At 42.6% G+C, this 19850-nt stretch overlaps 1 protein-coding gene across 1 annotated transcript; it reads right to left on the bottom strand.

Annotated features, from left to right (window-relative positions):
- Positions 1-828: 828 nt before the first annotated feature.
- kcng1 (potassium voltage-gated channel, subfamily G, member 1) lies at positions 829-16804 on the bottom strand. Its single transcript, XM_061058062.1, has 3 exons — positions 16604-16804; positions 5724-6555; positions 829-1919 (listed from the first exon to the last, which is right to left on the bottom strand). The coding sequence occupies exons 2-3, from the start codon at positions 6498-6500 to the stop codon at positions 1140-1142; spliced, it is 1557 nt and encodes a 518-aa protein (XP_060914045.1). The 5' UTR covers positions 6501-6555; positions 16604-16804; the 3' UTR covers positions 829-1139.
- Between the last annotated feature and the right edge of the window lie 3046 nt (positions 16805-19850).

Raw genomic sequence — 19850 nt, 5'->3', positions numbered from 1 at the left:
TCGTTTTTTGCACCAGGCTGTAAACATGTTCATTTATGTTTTTTTTTGAATGGGGTGTGTATGTGACTTCTGGAGCTCTTAGAGCCAGCCTCAAGTGGCCCCTCGAACATCTGCAGGATTTTTGCACTTCTGCATTAGCTTCATTTTTCAGTTTTGAGGTTGCTGCTTGGGTTTGACCCCACATGTGCCCGCTTGTCCTTGTGTTTGACTTTTCTGCCCATGTGTGGACTTCAGTTTTATGCCCACACTGCAAAACCAATTACAAAGTTTTAAAGTGAGTACGAGTGAAGAGACAATGGAGCACACAGATTTGAGTTTTTAAATCCACTTTAAAGGAGAGAAATAATCAGTATCAACAGCTATGGACAGCGACAGCAGTAATTACAAGAACAATAATGCTATCTTCAACAACCAAACTTGTTCATAAAAATTGCATATGGAACCTCGAGGAGTAGAGGAAGGACGAATTATAATACATCATAATTAATTTGTGTGACATATTTTTCAGGGTTTGCACAGTCAGGAAACAATCAGTGGACTTAGGGGGTCACGTTTTCGCCTCGATAGAAATTCCATTTAACGTCTTTAATTTGACAAAACCGTTTAGTGACACTGGTCAAATCTCAGGAGTTCATGACTTTAACAAATTCAAACATCCAGAGTAAAGAAGCATGTGCTCCTCTTACTTCTTCTGTAAAATAATATATTTCACATGTTTGATTAACGATGTATTTAATACATGACTGTCATAATACTGTAGTTCATTGTAATGCATTCTCAATGAGGTTTGTGTTTTTTCATTTATTAACTGGGCTTATGTTTGATGTTTTAGAAACATGAATCTATTTTAGGCAATTTTCTTTATTCTTTATCCTCTGATCTGTTTCTCCTCTCTGTGTTTGTTCAGTTTTATTCAGAGGTCACTGCTACACTGCAAGGCTGCATTTTCTGGGAAGAAGAACTATCCATTCTCTCCTCTGTATTTTGTTTATAGAGACTTCTCTCTCCCTCGTCTATCTACTGTACGCTGCCTCTTCTTAACCCCTGTTTTTTGTCTCAAATCATTTTCCTTTCTTGGGTTTCTCTCCCCCCGTAGTCTCTTTCTTTTCTGTAAAAATGTCCTTCACACTCCATCAGTCTCAGTCATCCAAGTGTCTGGTGTCAGACGGGCCTATAGGGAAGAGCATGTCGCTGTCTAAGGAGAGGTCGCTGCCCAGGCCGGCCATGCGGCTGCGCAGCAGGAAGTGAGTCCTCCTCTGCAGCAGCCTCTGCTGCTCCTGCTTCAGCTCCACGTAGGAGCGCGAGAAGGTGTGGAAGATGGAGGTGACGGGGAAGGCCATGAGGAGGATCCCGCTGAGGATGCTGCTCAGAGCCACCACCTGCCCGGGGATGCTCCTGGGCACCATGTCCCCGTACCCCACCGTTGTCATGGTGATGACAGCCCACCAGTACGTCGCGGGGATGCTGGTGAACTCCTGCGTGGCGGCCATCTCGTTCTCTATCAAGTAGAGCAGCGGGGAGTACAGGGCGATGGCCACGCAGAGGAAGAGGAGGAGCAGTCCGAACTCTCGGGTGCAGCGGCGTGCGGTCAGGCCCAGAGTCTGCAGGCCCAGCGAGTGTCGAGCCAGTCGCATCACGTAGAGGATGCGCAGGGCCCTGAGCACGCGCAGCACCAGGCCCACTTTGTCCAAGTAGCTGTTGCCCGAGCCGAGGCGCTTCTCCCCTTTGGAGGTGCTGTCGACCAGCAGGGTGATGTAGTACGGCAGGATGGCCACCACGTCGATCATGTTGAGCGGCTGCCGGAGGAAGGTCAGCTTGCTGCGGTCCTGGATGAAGCGCAGGGTGAACTCCAGGGAGAACCAGGCCACGCACACCGTCTCCACGATGAAGATGTTGTAGCACATCTGGGAGCACGTGCCCTGGTGGAGAGAGAGAGAGAGAGAGAGAGAGAGAGTAAAAAAAAAGACGATGAGCGGGTGTGAGTGTAGGCTGCAGTCACTAGAGGGAACTATTTCTTTGTGAAATCAACGAGCTGAGCACTGTGGGAAGCTGCAGCGGTTAACACAAGGGACATGTTTCTCAAACCAGGAAAATGAAGTGCCCATTGTAGATAAAACAAATGTTCCCTCTTGAATATTTTTGCACCAATCTGATCGTAGAGGAGAGCTTGATTTTAGCAAACAGCAAACTGTTTCCTCTTGACTTTCTCATCATGCAATGCTTTAAGGCTTTTTTTGTAAAGGCCGATGTTTTTCTTAGACGCAGTAATGATGCTGACTCAATGCGTGGCTGAGAAAAAGTTCAAAGTGATTCAAAGCGCACAGCCTTTTGAATTCAGTCCACATCAGTTTTTGAAATATTATGAAACACACTCCCACAGAGGAGGAGATGCTTGGAGTGTAGAGCGATAGAGAAACCCGAAACACTGTGACTACAACACTTTATCTGTCTGTGCAGCTGTGAGGATGTGAAAAGCAGCACTTTTAATTAAACATACTGAGAATACCAAAGTGTGAATACCAAAAAAAACAAAAGGAGCATGCCAGGTCAAATATACTACAGTAACTTTATCAGATCCAGTGCAGTGTCATTGTATTTCTTTTATTTCATTTCCCCTTTTCATTTCCTCCTGCAACATTTGCGACTGGTTTAGTAGAATGATAAAGAAGAAGAGGAGATTTTTAACTTATTAGACGTTTGATCACTTAATGTAAAGGCGCTTCAGGAAGCCAGCTAAATAAAACATGCAAAGGAAATTAAAAATGTTAAAAATGAAAGACGACTTATCAGATCTGAAACCCACGATGAGTATTATGCTCTACATTAAGGCGGGGGAAAATCTGAGATATCGATATTAAAGTTGTAAATTTACAAGATTAAAGTCGTTTTTTAAGTCTATTATATATCAGAGGAGCAGCAGCCGCCTGCATGAAAATGAGGAACCAGTGGCGATTCTAGAGTCTGTATGGGGCCCTCGGCAAAAACCAGTTGGGGGGGCCCTCCAACCAGCGTTCATCACCATCATGTCTGCCAGTCTCCTGACGCGTACTCCACTTCCTCTTTTCTCCTGATTCCTCTTTCCTCTCTCCTGTAGACGGATAATTCCTCTTCATGTTTCTTTGGTTTTCACAGCGATAATGCATGCAACGCTTAGCAGGGCAACGACAGTGAGTGCTGTTAGATTGGTGCCACCTTTAGGGAGGTTTCCTACTGTCGTTGCAAAATTTGCACGTTGATTTGGTTTAAGTTTGTCAGCCCTCGGGGGCCCCCCTACTGGTCTGGAGCCCCAAGCAGCAACTCTGCGAGGAACGTGGAGCATCCTGTAAAGTTACACTTTAATATAAGTTTCACAAATAAGGAAATACTTCCTGATGTATGAACTCTCTGTGGGATGAGCTGCTTTAAAACAACAGCTTGTTTCTAGAAATAAGATTATTTGTGTTGGGGCTCGACACAGGCAGGACCCTGAGAAGAAACTGCACTTAACTGGGGCTTTTCTGGAGAGAGAACCACACTGACTTGGGGGAAATTGTCTCTTTTGTGGCAGAGGAAATGGCTTTGAGGGTTCCTCATTCGTCATTTTCGTGCAGGCGGAGGGCTGCTCTTCTGATGCAACCTTTCAGAATAATAATTTCAACCATAGTCTCATTTAAAACGATTGATTGGTGTTTTTTGTTTTGGATTTTGAAAATTTCAAAAAATCAGAGATCCGAAAAAGACCAAGTACTTTGAGTCTTCTGTTGTTTCTTTCATCACTAGAAGTACGCTGATTTACACAAGTCTATATTGTAAATTAACGACTTCATCCTTATACATTTACGACTTGAATCTCAATTTTTTTGTTTTGTTTTTCCTTCAACATGGCCATAATACTCCGTCGCAGAAACATTTGAAGACTTTCAAATAGTAGTTATGGTTTTAGCTTCCGCCTAATTATCTGTGCTGGATTTTCTGCATATTTAGTGATACAATAAATAAAGATTTGTTTCTAATTAGGATAGGAATGTAGTTACACTTCCCCTCCTCCTCCATCCAAAGGAATCAAAAGCATCAAAAAAGAGGAATCAAAGCATCAAAGAGAAATGAATGAATTTAAGATAAAAACCTGTTTGCACTTACAAATTATGTGTGCGGCTCAAATATTAAATGTGCCTTTCACTCGACTAAAACAGACCGGAGTGCAAATCATGTCTGTGATTGAAGTCAGACATAATAATGAGAGCATTTCACTGAGGCACACTGAGGGGTCTCCAAGTATTTCTTCTTCTTCTTATCTGGTAAAACAAGCGTCTCTCCCTCTCAGCAGTCGCCCCGTCTCTCGCTATGAGGAGGTTTTATAGGACATGACACATCAGACATGCCTTTATTAGACATTTTTTAATAACGGCTTTTTTACAATAACAGTTGTTCAGTTCAGCTTTTGAAAACAACAATCTCGACACAGCCAGGGGGTCGCCGTCTATAATTTGGTGTCTTCAGAAACAAAGGTGATGACGTTATCATGGTGGCTTGAGAATCTCTTTTGAGGCCTTGACTTTGGTATTTTGGCAGCAGCTATCTCGTCTTGCTTACACAAGAAGACTTATTACAAATAAGAACTTAAGTTGTGTTCATTCAAGAGCCAAAAAATAAAACACATTTATGGGTATTAAGAAGTGTTTTCGATTAATTCGGGTCCAAATCTTGACATTTTAATACAATACATTTTAATTAAAATTTGGAATACTGTGTTAGAAATATGCATAGTGACTGCCCTCTACAGGATGAAGCTGGGCTACTGCAATTCCATTTTTTCTATTGGCTGATACGCTCTGCCAATGAAAGGCGTCTGATCCAACCTTCACAACAGGGTCCTAAGACGCTGACTAGACTCTTCTCCTCTGTCGCCCCCCGGTGGTGGAATGAACTTCCAAACTCCATTCGAGTCCCTCTGCACCTTTAAGAAAAAGCTAAAGACCCAGCTCTTTCATGAATACCTACTAACTTAATGATGATGGTCTCCATATTATTGATGATGATGATGGTAATGACGATGGTTTTTGTTTGATAACGACGACTTATAAGATGGTTTCTATACTGATTAGAGCTCTCAAGAACTGCCCTCAATGTTGTGCTTTGCCTCTGGTCACTTCCTGTCAGCACCTGTGTGTCCAATCAGACTCAAAGCTGATCGTTTGCTCTTACTGACATTGTTCCCTTTTTTCTAGATCCCTGCTTGTGTTGTTCTTACTCTCTGATGTACGTCGCTTTGGATAAAAGAGTCTGCTGAGTGAATTAAAAACGAATAGAATTGAAGGCTGATCTGGAGGCAGGTGAGCTAATTGATGCAAGCTATCGTCAACCTATAAAACCACGTCTCAGCACTCACTGCCTGTGTGTTAACGGTTCAAACTAATACGCCTCTGGACCGTCGTGGTCGTGGGGAGATCAGGGAGAGAGAGAGTGGGGAATGACATGCGGGAAGGGAGCCACAGGCTGGATTCGAACCCGGGCCGTCCGCTTGGAAGACTACAGCCTCCATACATGGGGCGCGCACTAACCACTGCGCCACCAGGGCCCCACATTTACATTTCTAAAGGCTTTTTTTTTCAATTCCAGGGTAGATGCACTTCAACCCTTTCATGTCTTCTCTTTTTATTCTTCCTCACTGTCATGGCAGCGTGTCTTTAAATGCATTAACGTTTTTGCCTCTATGTGATTTAAAATGTCACGCGTGTACTCACCGCCTCCTCCTCCTCCCTCATGGCAGGCATGGTGCTGATGGACAGGTTGACGGCGGTGATGGTGACAAACAGCACCGACAGACAGGCAAAGATCTTCCCCGGCAGGCCCGAGTGCGGCCTCTCCACCATGTCTCTCAGCTTGCCCATGCACTGACTGAGCCTGGACTCCGCCGCGTGCTCCTTGTCGCCGCTGTCCTCCTCCTCCAGCAGGTCCTCCTCCTCCTCCGCCCTCTCCATCGCCTCGAACTCCTCCACGCGCTGCAGCAGGCGCCGGCGGCAGCACCACTCCAGGCTCTCCTCGGGGACGCCCCAGTAGAGCAGCTCCTCCCTGAACGAGAGGGCGCACATCTCCCGGAGGGAGCGCAGCTTCCCCGCCCGCAGGAAGGTCAGGATGGTCCGGAAGGCGCAGGGGCTGCGGTCGAAGAAGAACTCGTTGTGCATGACATCGTAGTCGTCGCAGATGCTCATGATCTCGTCGAAGCTGCTGCAGAGGTGCAGCTGGCCCAGGCGGGACAGGGGGAAGTCCTCCAAGGTGGTCCAAGGCAGCTGGTACCGCATGCCGCCCACGTTGATGATGGCGTGAAGCTTACGGGCGCTGGACAGAAGTGTGTCATCATCGTCGATGGTGCTGAGCTCCGGGGCACGGTGCGCCCGCTTGTAGAAAACTCCTTTCTGGGCCTCCTCCTCATGTAGGGGAGGCACGTTGAGGGAGGTGTCAGACGCACAGCTCAGGGCACTGTAGTCGTAGTCGGAGCCATCACCCGCCAGCAGGGTCATCTTTACTGGTCTGCTCACATCCCTGAGGTTCAACCTGCCACCATCACACGGTCACCTATAAAGATGAGAAACAGAGGATGAACAGATGTCACTGTCCAATCTGATTTACTATAGGATACTTTATGGCTTTGATAAACGTTGATGAGATCCAGTCATAGCCTGATGTAAACAAACGTCTTCTTATCGGGACTGTAGGAGTTTAGTTGGAGCAAACTGTCTCTGTATCTTCATGCTTTAGCGGCGAAAACATCCACAGCGGTTACCCTTTAACCCTGAGAATGAGTAATACCACAAGGCATCATTAATGCAGCAGGAAGCACATCTACCATTTGCATTTTAATTCTAATGTGTACTTGTCATTGTACAGAGTCGCTGCCCTATGCAAACACTATCTGCCTGCAGAGCGGCCCACTCACTGAACAAATGTAATGAGAATATGAGAACCTGCAAAAGGCTGAAGAGTGAAAGAGTGTTGCAGCCTGTTCAGTCGAGCCTCTGGGACTCTAAATCCTCTGTTTGAACCCAAAGGCTGAGATTCTTCAGATCGAGTATGAGAGGTGGAGTCTGATGTAATATTATCAGCCAGAGATAGCATCTTTTTTCAGTATGCACAGAATGAAAACTTGGCTTGAGTGTTTAACCCAAAATCTTTGAGCTGGTACGCAGCAGTCCGACCAGCTGAGGTTTCTGTTTCGCTTCAAACCAAGACCAAAGTCAAGCAACATCACTGAGTAAATATTTAAGACTAGCAAACATTATCGTAGCTCGGAAAGTCTAGTCTGGTCACACATGTGCAAATTGTTTGTCTAAAGCAAGCGGCAACCTCCGGTATTGAAAAATGAAGCCAATCCAGAAGTGCAAAAAAAAAACCTGCAGTTCTTCGAGTGTCCACTTGAGGCTGGCTCCAGGAGCCCCGTGAGTCACATACACACCACATTCAAAAACCTGTTTTTACAGCAGAAATTAACAGGAACAAACAAATGGAAAAAACGATATACCGGTAGGTCTGATAAACTATTATACTCATGGGCACACACGGTACTGGGGTTTGATATTTTAAAATAATTTTAAAAATTTGTGATGTCACTCAGGCTACATAACACAACAAACACAATGCACATAGTTCTGCGCTGCTAGCAGAGCACAGCAATTTTCGTGAGAGGACTTCCGGGTGAACGTGCCTAAAACAAAGACAAGAAAACATGACGAGTCATATCTCGGGCTCGGCTTCAACTGTACAACGGTGTATAACGAAGAGAGACCACGGTGTGTGTTGAACCTTAGAGCAGGGGTTCCCAAACTTTTCAGCCTATGATCCCCAAAAATAAGGCGCTAGGGACTGGGGATCCACTCTGTCCATGGAGGTGGTTAAAACATTTACCGTTGTGCACAGCCGGGTAAACGATCCAATCACTGGAATTAGAACGACACAAAAGAACAGCCTGAACACTGTAATATTATTTTATTTATTATGAGAAATGGTAGAAGAATTAATCTCTTGATCTTTTTTTTAAATCATGTGTTTTGACAATAATGGGTAAAATATGCAATTTTGAGTCATTTTTAATTTTGATATGTGTTTGGAAGAATTCTAGCGACCCCCTTCTCAGTGTCTTGTGACCCCACAGGGGGTCCCGACCCCAACTTTGGGAACCACTGCCTTAGAGTATTAGCTTCTGACAACATGATCCCAAACAAGTTAGGGCGCCACTTAGAGACGTCTTAAAAATTAATTCACCTGACAAAGGGAAAGGGGGAAAGCAGAAAAGCTTGGGAACCACCACTGGTCTAAAAGATGAATTATTCTCTTATTAGATGAGCTCATGCCGGCTGCAGAGAAACAGTTGTAGAAAGAAAGAAAACGTTCTTTTTGGGAAGAAAAAGACCGGGGGGTTTAAGGGTGATATTTATTTACAGAGCTGCAGCTTGCGTTATCTTGTTTAGCTTTCTAAAGGACAAGAAGCAGGGAGATCAAGCTAGCTTCACTGGTAACTTTACAGTGATGATAAGACTCAAGAAACTCAAAGCAGCTGCTGTTGGTGGCAAAAAAAATGGTGCAAGACTTAAATTAACAAGCTTCAGAACTGCTGACACATCATTTTTTTTTGGGATAAAACCAGAGTAACTGTCTCTTTCTGCTCTGGCGTTTATGCTAAGCTAAGCGACTCAACTCTGGGCTCCAAAATGAGTGCATGGAAATGAGAGAAGAATCAGTATTCTCATTCTGGTCTTGGTAGGAAATCTAAACCTAGCTAAGCTAAGCTAAGCTAAACTCTAAGCATACTTAGAGAGACTCAAAGACAAAAAACAATCAACAGGGAGATAGCTCGGAGCTGGAGAGAGAATCTTTGGTGTTTTCTTCTTGTAGTATTTTAAAAACTCTGGCCGTCACTTGCCACCTTTGCACCTCTCTCTATAGTGACTGACGTCCTTCCTTTTGATTCGATTGCATGCCCTGCCTGTTTGAAGCTTTATGTTGTTTTGCTGCGGATGTCTTAACCAGGTCTGTCTCGAAAATGAGCTCCTGTGTCTCAATGAGATTTCCTGTCTGAACAAAGGTTAAATAAATTAAAACAACAGAGGATTGCTCTTGCAGTGCTGTAACTCTCCGACATACAACGAGAGCAACAACTGAAAATTAAATTAATCTAGTCAAATGAGCCTTTTTATCTACAAACTGCATGTCGCAGCTATCATGTTAGCCTCATGAATCTGTCATTCAGGCATCATTAGACACAATCACTGATGTAGTTAGAGCAGGCATCGAGGGATAAACATTTCACTCCATGCTGTGTGCATGAACATCTGTTACACAGCATCATGGGAATTATAAATAATGGCCTGATGTTATCTTGTCTGCTGTTATATGATGCACTGATGTAACAACATTGTGCAGCTCCAGAATTATATACTTAAACATTAAAAAATATGTCTGTTTTATTTAAATCTTCCTTTGTGAACGTGTAGATTTTGTGGATTTCAAAATGCAATGTTTTCTTTTCGTCTTTGCAGATGTGTGCACTGACTCACAATCACACTGTTATGCAGCTTCTACTCACAGCAAACAAGCAAGCATGCAAATATTTCCACTTTCCTCTCTGCATTGAGATTTAAAAAAAAACAAAAAACTAGACAAAAAAATCGCAGATCAATAGAGAGAAAAGAGAAAGCAGAATATTGTAACCAGCAGAGAGAAAGAAAGAGAAATTGTTTACTGGATATCACGGCTGCAGAGACGACCTCGTGGCCTGCATCCAAACTAATTGAATCAATTACAGTTATTACGGGGGAGGCACGTTAGCCAGTCAGGAATTAAAATGTCAGTGCCTGGATTTTTTCTGCACCACCAATTCTGGGTCGGGGAAGGAGGCCTCGGCTTCTAAAACGGGAATGTGGATGTGTCACTGAACGGTTATTAGGCACCTGCGCTGTCAGCCTCAGTGAGCCGCTGATTACACTCGGCTTCATCCTCCACCCATGAAATTAAGAGCAAAAAACAACCCTTAACTCCAACGCCACCGTTCGTCATGGTTGTGATGACCTACACACTACTCCTTGGTGGCGTTTTATTCGGTCAATTTTCAAACAGTTCAAATGGGCGATAGTCTGATTTGCTCCAGTAGATGGTTTCATCCATCAGCCTCGAAACAGGCTGTGATAGCTGCAATATAATCCTCAGGGGGGTGATGAGCCTGCTCTTTGTCAATGTGAAGCTCACATTGATATTCTTATTGTGGCTCAGTGGTAGTGCAGGATATACGCAGGTATACAGAGAATAATCACTTGTTTTTTAGACTCCATTGGGTATAACCACTTCTACATCCCCTCAGATTCACATCATTAATTGATTGACAATATTCAGTAATATTCTGCAATTTTTTTCCTATGATAGTGAAGGGATGACCCTCCCTACTCTGTCTCTAATTGGCTTGTACACACTAACTAAATATGCAAGAGTAGCCTTATATGGTACTGTTTATTAGAGAGGCTGTTTATCCTCTGCTGGAAGGGACACTTTAAAAAAACATTTGGGGTAAAAATCAAGAGTAAACCCACTTCTTCAGGCACCACTACACTACTGGTGTGTCTGATATATCAGAATGGAAATCGTCCCTGCAGAGATAGAAATTCATTCATGTCAAATATTAAGATTTTAAACAAATGATGTCATTGTATTTTTAAAACACTTCATATTGGCTCTAAAATAACCATTCCATGCACTGAAGTAAACCAACTAAATGAGCCAGTCTTTGCAGCGGTAGACGAGCATGTCCCGTGCACTGCGAGGTTAAATCACAGTTTTTTGTCAATGATGGTTTAAAATGGTGATTTAACCAAAAGTATCATCTCTGCAGGAAACATTTCTCATGTTATTGTCAGACATTTTTAATGACAACCTCAGGGTGTCTCTGGCTAAAGACTACTTTAAGGGATTAGTTTGTCTTCAGTTACTACTTAGCAGTAACAGCCTCTTTCAGGGCAGCTGGCTCAAACAATGTACCTCTTTACAATCCTTCCACACCCACATTCACATCTGGAAATGTTACATACTTTTAATACATGAATGGTCTTTGAAATCAACGCTTTTCTGGTTTAACGAGACCAAAAACAAGAATGAAACCATCCCTTCACATACTGTAAAATCCCTCCTTTTTGCTGCTACAAATTGTTAAGTTCTCACATCCCCCCTCCATGCGGCGAAGGTTATCGATACGCCTACAGTGCATCGCCAGTGTGGATGTGCACAGGCCTACGCCGCTCTCCTACCAGATTAAATCACACTTAACCCCTCGAGGCAGTTTGATTTCTCACTTTGCCTTCATAAGCGATTGTGCTTTCACTGTTCTACACTCACTGTTGCTTTTTTTCTTTTTAAACATGTGTTTCTTCTCTTTGGCGCTCTGTTGAGATTCTTCCTCGAGGGGATGGAGTCTATCTCGGAAAGGGAGAGATGAAACGCCGCAAAGACAGAGAGGAGGCTGTTCTCCCCACCAGATCGGCTGAGGTCTGGCCTCTCTCTGTGCCAGCGTGATCACAGCTCAGCCACAGGGCATGTTCTCCAGATTGCCTGGTGACTCACTGGGTTGTTGTGAGTCTCCGCCGCCCGCCTGCATTGTACGTCTCCCACAGTGCCCTCCTCGAGAGTCCTCGGAGAGCTTCACTACCCCCAGCATGGACCTGCACGAGGTCAGAGCTGAGAGGATCTTCTAACAGATCCTGAAGCTTTTAAAAAAGTTAATTAAGGTTTTGATTATTTTCTTTAAAATCCTTCTGCAGAGAAACGTGTGCAGCAGCAGTCCTGTTTAATATGGATGATTCTGTTTGATAAAAGTCTATTTAACATGAATACATGCAGGGAATGTGTCACATTAAGAGTCAAGAACAGCCGATTTATTAATGAATGCTATTTATTAACAGGCTGCACATCACGTGGAAGAGCTGTGAAATTTGCAGAGACTCTGAATCGGATGGATTTTTCCAATCTGTCGCTGGAAAAAAAAAAAGGATTTGCAATTCATCTCGACTCAATCTGTGAAACACAAACACATGGTAATTAAATGAGTGATCAGTATGAAAATCAGAATCTCAGACGCTTCGAATTGAAGTGTAACACGTTTAACAGCTGATAACCTTCTGCTGACGGCGCTTCAGAGTGCAGAGAGCGTTTTTTGATTTCGTCCTTAATGTTGAATTTTTTATTGGCCTGGAAATAATGTAACATTGCAACACAATGTTCTTCATCCAGATGCTTCAAACGCAAATGGAGTCCATCAGGCGAAATGACCATTTAAGACCACATGATGTCCCTTTTCCCTCCCCAAAGAGCCAATTCTCTTCCTCTTCCCTTTTACAGCTCGCTCCTCTCTAATGGACTGTGAGAGGTTCCAGAAATGGACTGGAAACCACAAGAGCCGCCTGGATTTCGACTTTCTCTCCCTCTGAAATCTGGTGTAATGCAGAAACAGTCGAGCATGCCAGCAGCAGTTTCTGCCCCAGAGGACCTTCCCCTTTTTTCCAATCCCAGCAGGATTAGTTGTAAACAAAAAATGTTTGTTTCTTGCTGTAAGTGGGCGGTTTGAATGCACGCTGAGATATCCGGGAAGAAGAAGTTATAGCTCGAGGACGTTAACTGTCTCCTTAACTCAGCCCGTGGTTGCACCGCTCTGTGATTCTATACACAAAAGAATTCTGCTGAGATAACAAACTGCAATAATGAGCTTTGTAAGTGCTAATGGCGATTGATTTTTGATGTTCTGTTGACAGTTTAGAATCAAATGCAACCCACGCAGAAGTGAAGAAGAACTAAAGCACCACCCTTCTCTTTTTTTTTTTTTTTTAAATGGCTTCACGGTCGTATTTATAAAAACGAGAGCATTCCTTTTCAAATGCCAATCGAGTTTTGTTTGGAGTGAAATGTCTCCCTAACAATGAGCAAATGAGAAGAATCACACCTCAGTCATTTTCTGTCTGCAGTTTTTTTTTTTCTTCTTCCCCCCGGCCCGTCTTCTGTCTGCCCCTCCTCTCTCAAAGCACTCGATCCCCCAGGCAGTCTGAGGCAGAACCCACTAAATCCACACATTTCTGCACCACTGCATCCACATTATGCCTCTCCTAACAACCTTGTGACACAACACAATACTTAGTTATTCCACAAAACATCTGCCCATCACCTCAAGCTGATTCTATAATGACTGTAATTTTTTCATCCAGGTATGAGTGGATGATTATACGCTCTCGCCGGTTGTAAGTGCTTAGCTAACGTGATTAAAGGTTGCATAACATTAACTTCCCTTGCATTGTCTGTGTGCATTAACCAACACTCACTTTTCCTCCTCTGATGCCCTTGTTTTTTTTTTTCTGCAGGAGCTGCAACATCCGAGCACCTAGGCCATGTAAACAATTTCCTTTTCACTGGCAGTCGATTAAAGTGTCTGTCTGAGGGCCGGGGCATGTGTGTAGACAGACACAGCCTCATACCTGTGAGGACTTGAACGTCTTTCTGTCACTCGGGATCGAGAGTTTTAGATCCGGAGCAGGGTCCCTGAGGGGCTGAGGTGACAGGATGTACAAGCAATGACCGCCTCAGAGAAAGATAGGGGGGAAAGAAACCTGCCAGTCTCAACAGTATTACACTGTGAGAGAAGAAGTACTTCAGTCGATGAGGTGGAATAAATCGAGCAGACAAAGAGGAATGAGTTTTCTGTTGCAGGGTTCAATGATGTGAAGCCAGGTTAAAGGAAATCGAATATTTTTCTCGATGGGCAGAACTTAAAACGTCCGGTGTATAGAGCAGAAAATGACAGCCTTTGTGTCACTGATTATGACGGGCTGTTCCAAGAGCACGGTGCAAGTGGCAATTTGAAATTGTGTTATTCTTTACAGATGATGTGATACCATTTTTCCTGAAACCTCCAGTACATCGGGTATCCTTCAGCTCCACTGCATGGATTGTGTTGTAAAAGCAATCATTTTTGAATGGCCTGGCTCACCAGAGTGAAAGAGTTCTCACAATAGATTGTTTAAAACATGGATGTAGTCTTTGTGCAGCACCTACTGGTTTCTGATGCTGTGTTTTTAAACTGAACAATGGTGCTCACCAGATTGAAAAGGCTGTGTCCAACTCACTTTAGGTCAATCTAGGAAGATGCAAAGAGGTGGAGTTAAGGCAGGTCCTTAGCCTCCTGGAAAACAGCTACAACAGGTCAAGTTATCAGTCAACTAAGCAACCTCGCTAATAATGCAAATTCATGCAAAACTCATATTCTTAATTTGATCAAAATGGATGAGCCAAAAGAGAAATTAGCTTTAGAGAACAAAACGTTTTTTTTTAACTGCTGCACACAAGATTAACTCAGCTGTAATTTGACATTTTCATGTGGGGGCCAAAGGGTTTTCCTTGGCTTACAGAGCCAGTCTCAAGTGGACACCACAGTTTTTTAAACGTAAGCTTAGTTTCACTTTTCAACACCTACAGTTTCCACCTGATCCCAGTGTAAAAACCAAGCTAAGCAAAGAGATACAAGCTAGGCTAAGATTAGCGGCAGCTTGGCTCACAGCCCCTTTTGATTTCCTCCCAAAGAGCATCAGAGAAACATTGATTTTCAACATTAAACTACTTTGATCTGAGATTTTACCAGTTTTAAATATAAGAATACAGTCTGAAGCCATTTTATAGTCAAACATTGATTGCTGGCATTTTGCTAGCTATGGCTAAGGTTGTGCTAATAGTGCTAGCTAGCATCACACTGGCATTGTTTGCTATCATCACATGATAATTCACCTTAAATGAGTCGTTCTTTGCCGCTCTAAAACAGTTGTTATAGTGGAAGCAGCAATGCATATTTTTTGTTTATGCACGTTCATTTTTGTAGTGGCGTAATAAATTATGGTCTAGCGAGGCGACGATGACATAGTGGTCAGTTTGTGTTCCCCATGTACAGAGGCTATATTCCTCAAAGCAAGCGGCCTAGGTTCAAGTTGCTTCATTCCCACGTCTTTACCCACTCTCTCTCTCTCCTGAGAGTCTCTCTCAGACTCTATCCACTATCCTGTTTAAATAAAGTCATAAAAAGCCCAAAAATGAAAATCTTAAAAAAACAACAAAGACAGAAATAATGATATGGTGTTGATGCTTGGATGGCGTTCTTGTTATAATTGATTCTGCATGTTTTGGAGGCATTTCCAAGCCTAGTATCAGAACTGAAAGAAGTCTTTTTAAAGCAAATAGTGGTTTGAAAAAAAATCCAGATGGAAGCCGGAGCTCCAATTTAATGAAAACATGGAATGAATTCCCAGCTGCCAAAGTTTCAAAACCCTGTGATTGGAGAAAGAGAGAGAACTTCCACCTATCCTCCTAACACTTTCTAAGCACATCCGTCTCTCAGTTTGTGTCTAATTTATATTGAATCCGAGCCACGAGTGAAGATCTCGTTGTTTACCCATGGTGCTCGTGGGAAATAGTGTCACCGGTGGGATTTCAACTCTTCGACCTGCTCTAATGACACTTCAGGATAAACACATAGAACCCTCACATACCTTACACATATAGACACCTGGGAGTAGCAGATATAAAATGAGTTTTCAGGGATCTCTTTAGGTGTGCGTGGGGGAGAATCACTATTAGCTGTTAAAACAGGGAAAAAGTCATTAGTTCATCTCATTACAGTCACTATTAACCTGCAGGAGGGAGAGAGAGGATGATCTATTACCCGTCATATATCACAGATCCTTCAGAGGCGTTCACAATGTGTGGACTCGTAACCACATTATTCGGCTCTGATGACCTAACATCATGTTCAAAGTGAGACCATGTGCTGTGCCCAGAATGATCTCTTATGGATTCACTGAAACGTTAACTTCAGCTGTGATTCACTGGTTGAGGACTTGAAGTGGCTCTCAGACTCAGAAGTTTCTCTCACATCGATTTTTCACTTTCAAAATTTGATTTGTAAAAAAAAAAAAAAAAAAGTGGCTGCAGTTACAGCTGCATCAGCAGCACATTAATACACCTCGCTTATCCCGGAAAATGTCCTGAACCCTCGCCTGTGATAACATATCAGTACTGTGGATGGATCATAACAAGCTGCCGCCTTGTTAGCATGCTGTACGTGTAGAGTATCCAGCATGCAAATCACAGTCATCTGTTTAAGACATGTTGTAGATGCATCCTAAATAGACTGAGTTAAATGATACCAATTTCAATCAAAAGTAGAACATGCAGGAGACATTTAATCAGCTTTGTATTAATCAACAAAAAATGACAGATTTTCCAAGTATGTTTTTAAAAAAAGGACTGAGTGCATGCCTGCTCAACCGGATTATTTCTGTAAAGTTGGAGCAAAAATCAAAGGCTGAGATCTATGATGACACTCCAATCCAAATATATTTTCTTTAGTCAACTCTTGGATATCAGCTGCTCAAATGTCACTCACTCACATCTTTCATTTGCAACTTGTAACTGTGAAAGAAAAATGCCGTGCAGCAACACAAACTCTCAAAAAAAGTGTGACAACTCAGAGCGAGAGGAAGGAGTGTTTGTTTCAAGGAAAAAAAAAAAAAACCTCAAGTTTGGATGTAATGAAGTAAAAAATAAATGTACTCACTGTGAACTCCTGGATCACTTCCCCTCAAGTCAGTTTTGCTCAAAGCGCTCAGAGGAGAGCGCACATGAGGGAAAATATATGAAATGTGTTTTTTCTGCCGCTCCTGCCTGCTTTGACTCAGCTCCGTCTCTGCTCGTGGAGTACGAGGAGTATGCTTGATGATCATGAGCAACAGGCTGCCTCCCCTCACCTCCCCTCCTCTCCTCTCCTCTCTCCTACCCTCCTTCTCTTTTTTCCCTCCTTCCCTTCCCTTTGCCCTCCTCTCTCTCTCTCTCTCTCTCTCTCTCCCCCATCTCCCTCCATCAACTCCTTCCTCCTCCCCTCCTTCCTCCTTCCAGCACTGACATCAGAAGTGGGTGTGCCATTTAACCAAAAGCTTTTGAGAGAAATCCATGGCAACCATCTATAGAGCCGCACTTCCCCTCCACCTTTAAATGGGAATCATCTCCGTCTCCTTTGATTGTACATTCACAGAGGTTTGTGTGTACGTGCTGGGTTACCCAGCTGATGGGGGAGGGAGTAGGGGAGGAGGGGAGGGCCGCTGTAGGCTGGTTAAGACTCACCCAGGCGTCCAATTTTAGACAAGTGGTGGGAAACGTTATCATGATGATAAGAAGGCAGGCGTACAGAGAGTGGTGGTTACCAACAGAGCAAACACAACGGATAGGATTTTTATTATTAATCAAACAATGAGAGGATTTTTTCTTTTTACAATTCATTGAATAAGATTTTTTCTCATAGTCCACTACACAGCTCCTACATTGCACATTTTGTGTTTTTTATTTTTAATATTTAATATTTTACAATTCTACAATTCACTTAGCAGACTCTTTTATCCAAAGCGACGTACATCAGAGAGTAAGAACAACACAAGCAAGGATCTAGAAAAAAAAAGGGCTCAGTAAGAGCAAACGATCAGCTTTGAGTCCGATTGGACACACAGGTGCTGACAGGAAGTGACCAGAGGCAAAGCACAACATTGAGGGCAGTTCTTGAGAGCTCTAATCAGTATAGAAACCATCTTATAAGTCGTCGTTATCAAACAAAAACCATCGTCATTACCATCATCATAATCAATAATATGGAGACCATCATCATTAAGTTAGTAGGTGTTCATGAAAGAGCTGGGTCTTTAGCTTTTTCTTAAAGGTGCAGAGGGACTCTGCAGATCCAATGGAGTTTGGAAGTTCATTCCACCACCGGGGGGCGACAGAGGAGAAGAGTCTAGTCAGAGACGTTTTTGTCTCTGTTTTGTTAGCGAGCAGCAGAGTTTTAAATTTGATGCGAGCAGTAACTGGGAGCCAGTGGAGGGAGATGAACAACGGAGTGACGTGCTCTTTTAGGACAGACATTTTTAAACTCTATTTCATATATTGTAATAGCTTCTTATGCTGTATAAATTGAAATAAACAACATTTTAAAAGTATAAGTATATGTTGCTATTCTTTATTTCCTTGTTAATTGTTTAGCACCAAAATTCAAATTCCTCGTATGTGTAAATGTACTTGACAATAAAACCCGATTCTGATTCTGATTAGATGATATTTTATGTCACTAAAGCACCAAAGCTGCACAAAACTGGTGAAAGAAGCTGTCCAAATGGTATTCTTACTGTAAACACACCCAGTGGGTCCTTGTGGTCGTTGTATTTTGTTTAAATACTTTCAGTATTATTGATTAATCCAAATTTTAAATGGATTTTTTCCCATGTTTGTGTTGATGTAGCTTATTTCCATTTTCAGTTGAGTCCCTGTGATTGTTTCTAATGTCTTGTATTTGTCATAATACAGATGTAGTATCATCATTTATCATATTTTACACATCATACTTACATGTGTGAAACCCAAGACCCAAGTCATTGTTTACCTGACATTGTTTAGGAGGATTCAAATGCACATATAGATTAATACAAATAAAGATTAAATTAGATTATAATAAAATCTAAATCAGTGTCTCTGTTAAAAGGCGGAGGTAGTAAACATGCGTCCAAAGTGACTGACGGTGTGATTTGAAGGTGTAGGCAACAACCAAACATTTCAGTATGCACGGCATGTCTGCATCAAACTGTGTTGGGGTCTTTTTCTCTCGGCTCGATCGATCGCTCTGTCTTGAAGGGAAAACTGCACTGCAAGTAAACAAACATGAAAAGTCAATCTGGGTGTATTATTTACACTTCACTGCTGTTGTGAGTGACCCATCGTGGCGAGGTGAAGGGAAAAAAACACAAAACAACAAATGTGCATGACTACTACTGTGGTGTGTGTTTATATAAAAATCGTTATTATCGTATGAGCCACGGGGCCGAGCTGAGCACCGAGCGTGTGTTTTCATGGAGAGAAAAGCAAGCAGGTAATAAATTCCTGTGAGCTATTATGTCTTAAAAAGCAGAGCTGTTTTCCAGCTGGCTGACTAAAAGCTGTTGTAGATAATGACACAGAGCAACAATGACAATACAGCAATCATGATATTTCAAAGTCAGAGACATGGAGTCTTAAAGAGGCAGCTGTGTGTGTTTTTAAATCCTTAAAGGTTATCCTCCTCTTTTTTTTTTCAAAATGCAATATGTTGTTTGTGAAAAGAGAAAGTTAAATGAGTATCGTCTGTCTGCACTGCTGCATCCGTCAGTGTAGTTTACACTGAGCTTAGCCAGGCCTCCAACGGCAAACCAGAGAACCTTATGATGTCTGATCATGTCCGGATGTCTCATAATATGAAGAATAACAAACACTTTATTGTACCTTCCTCTTTGGGTGTCATGGTTATTTCTTGTTTTGATGCTTAGTGGTCATTTTCAGTCTCTTGGTGATTTTCCATCTTAGTGTTGTTTGTTTCCCTGGTGTATTTATCTTTATCTTAATGTTTCCTCGTTTAGTCTCTCCCGTTTTATTTTGTCATTTCTTATCCTTGTGTTTCTCTCTGTTCCAGTGTGTACTGGTGTTGTTACATTCACGAGTTCTCTGTGTGTCTTCAGTGTTTCCTGATTCATTTTGTAGTTCTTGTCCTCAGTGTTTCTTGTCTTTCCTTCTGCCTTCGTGTGTTTTAAGTCTCTTTACAAAAAGCAGGTAAAAGACCCAACTCATGAATATGTTACAAAAGTTTAAAAGGATAGGGGGAGATGGGAGGGGGGATAATAATCCACTGCATTCCAATAGTGTCCTTGCACAGCGGTTTTTGCTCGAGCACAAAACTAAAAAATTCTACACAAATTCTGACCTAAATTTGAAAACTGTATAATTGTTAGGTCATC

This window comes from Labrus mixtus, chromosome 15 (genome assembly GCF_963584025.1).
Source record: "Labrus mixtus chromosome 15, fLabMix1.1, whole genome shotgun sequence".
Classification (NCBI taxonomy): domain Eukaryota; kingdom Metazoa; phylum Chordata; class Actinopteri; order Labriformes; family Labridae; genus Labrus; species Labrus mixtus.
Note: the sequence above shows the minus strand (reverse complement) of the source record. Positions and strands in the feature narration are given on the sequence as shown.